Raw genomic sequence first — 1,312 nt, 5'->3', positions numbered from 1 at the left:
TTGATGCAGGACCAGAGCAGCCAGGAGAACATCAGAGGAGAACCTGGATGAGGGAATCTAATGAAACATCTCCACATGTCTGCAGATGGTTTCAGGAAGTCGCTTTATTCTGCCAGCCAACAAACACAGAAGAACCTGCGGTTCTGACCGAACCCAGAAAGTTCTGCTTTTATCTCCTGGTCGTCTGCTTCACTGCAGGTGAGACGTGTCTGAAAAAGAGGAAGCAGCAAACGGATAAATGTTTAGATTTTCTACGTACCTGTGTTTTACCCTCAGCTTGTTGACGTCCTGGTGATCCAGGCCAGAGCAATCAGCACCAGATGATGCAGTATCACCATAATTAGCTGGAGGCTCTGAATTATTAACCCACTTTGGTTGGATGGAAAAATACCAGCTGGACTGGATCAGCTGCTGATGCTCTGAGTCACCAGGAGGTCAACAGATTTGCAAACATCCATAACTGAACATAATAAAAATGCATTTATTATAAATGATTGCCTAAAAAAGTCAGATTATACTTCTTCCATTGGTTAGAAATAACGCTGCTAATGTTGGTTCTATATATTTCCACAGTGTTGTGATCACTGATCTCTATATTCCCTGGATTGCTGATTGGCCGAAAAAAGTGAAGTCACCTGCCGCCATCTTGGTACTCCCCACTCCCTCAGAGACACGCCATAAAAATGTCTCCCTGTGCAACATTTGGCTCCAAGAACCAGCAGCTTTCTGGCTGCAGGAAGAAGTTCCACAGCTAATTTCACAGTCAGTGGATGAATTAACCAATAAATCCATAAATACGGCGAGGCTGCAGTGTTTGGTGTTCAGAATTCTGAGATTAGAGTCAGAATTCTGACTTTTTTCTCTTATTATACTGAAATAAAATTTAAAAATCTATTTTTTTTTATTTTTTTTCTCTAATGGCCCTAATCCTCTTCCGTAGGTTTATGTCAAAACTACTCATTCAACCATATATGGTCAGTGACGTCACGTGATGACGCGTACAGCTCTGGTCAAAGTGTTTCCTCTCCGGGAGTTTCACCGGGATCCGCCGCTCGCTGCGGGCCGCGCTGCGCTGCTCTCCGCCGGTCAGAGCGCTCAGCAGCACCGCGCTGCTCCTCAGGTGGTTCCGGTAGTGCCTCCGTTCGGGTCTCTCCCAGAACCCACGCGGGTCCGTTTCCACGCGGCACCAGGTCTCCCTCCGCATGTTGAGTTCCAGCAGAACCCGCTCCTCTGGTTCGGACATCCTCTGCTGCCGCTTAGCTTGTGTAGCCACTGCGTTGGCATGGTAACAGTTGCTGTCCAAAGATCCTAT

General features: G+C 46.9%; 1 protein-coding gene across 1 annotated transcript; it reads right to left on the bottom strand.

Annotated features, from left to right (window-relative positions):
* Positions 1-134: 134 nt before the first annotated feature.
* Positions 135-1,312, bottom strand: LOC107103995 (spermatogenesis-associated protein 45-like). The gene is made up of 2 exons (XM_015403875.1): positions 1,003-1,312; positions 135-209 (listed from the first exon to the last, which is right to left on the bottom strand). The coding sequence occupies exons 1-2, from the start codon at positions 1,241-1,243 to the stop codon at positions 190-192; spliced, it is 261 nt and encodes an 86-aa protein (XP_015259361.1). The 5' UTR covers positions 1,244-1,312; the 3' UTR covers positions 135-189.

Source organism: Cyprinodon variegatus, unplaced genomic scaffold (genome assembly GCF_000732505.1).
Source record: "Cyprinodon variegatus isolate N-32 unplaced genomic scaffold, C_variegatus-1.0 Scaffold1587, whole genome shotgun sequence".
In the NCBI taxonomy this organism is placed as follows: domain Eukaryota; kingdom Metazoa; phylum Chordata; class Actinopteri; order Cyprinodontiformes; family Cyprinodontidae; genus Cyprinodon; species Cyprinodon variegatus.
The sequence above is the reverse complement of the archived record's forward strand: the minus strand, read 5'-3'. Positions and strand labels throughout refer to the sequence as shown.

Bases quoted from the DNA above. Each gene is read 5' to 3' on its own strand.
- LOC107103995 (XM_015403875.1), bottom strand. From the start codon at position 1,243: ATGTCCGAACCAGAGGAGCGGGTTCTGCTGGAACTCAACATGCGGAGG. The intron at 210-1,002 runs GTACGCGTCATC...CCTCTTTTTCAG, and splicing joins GAAACACTTTGACCAGAGCT to ACACGTCTCACCTGCAGTGA.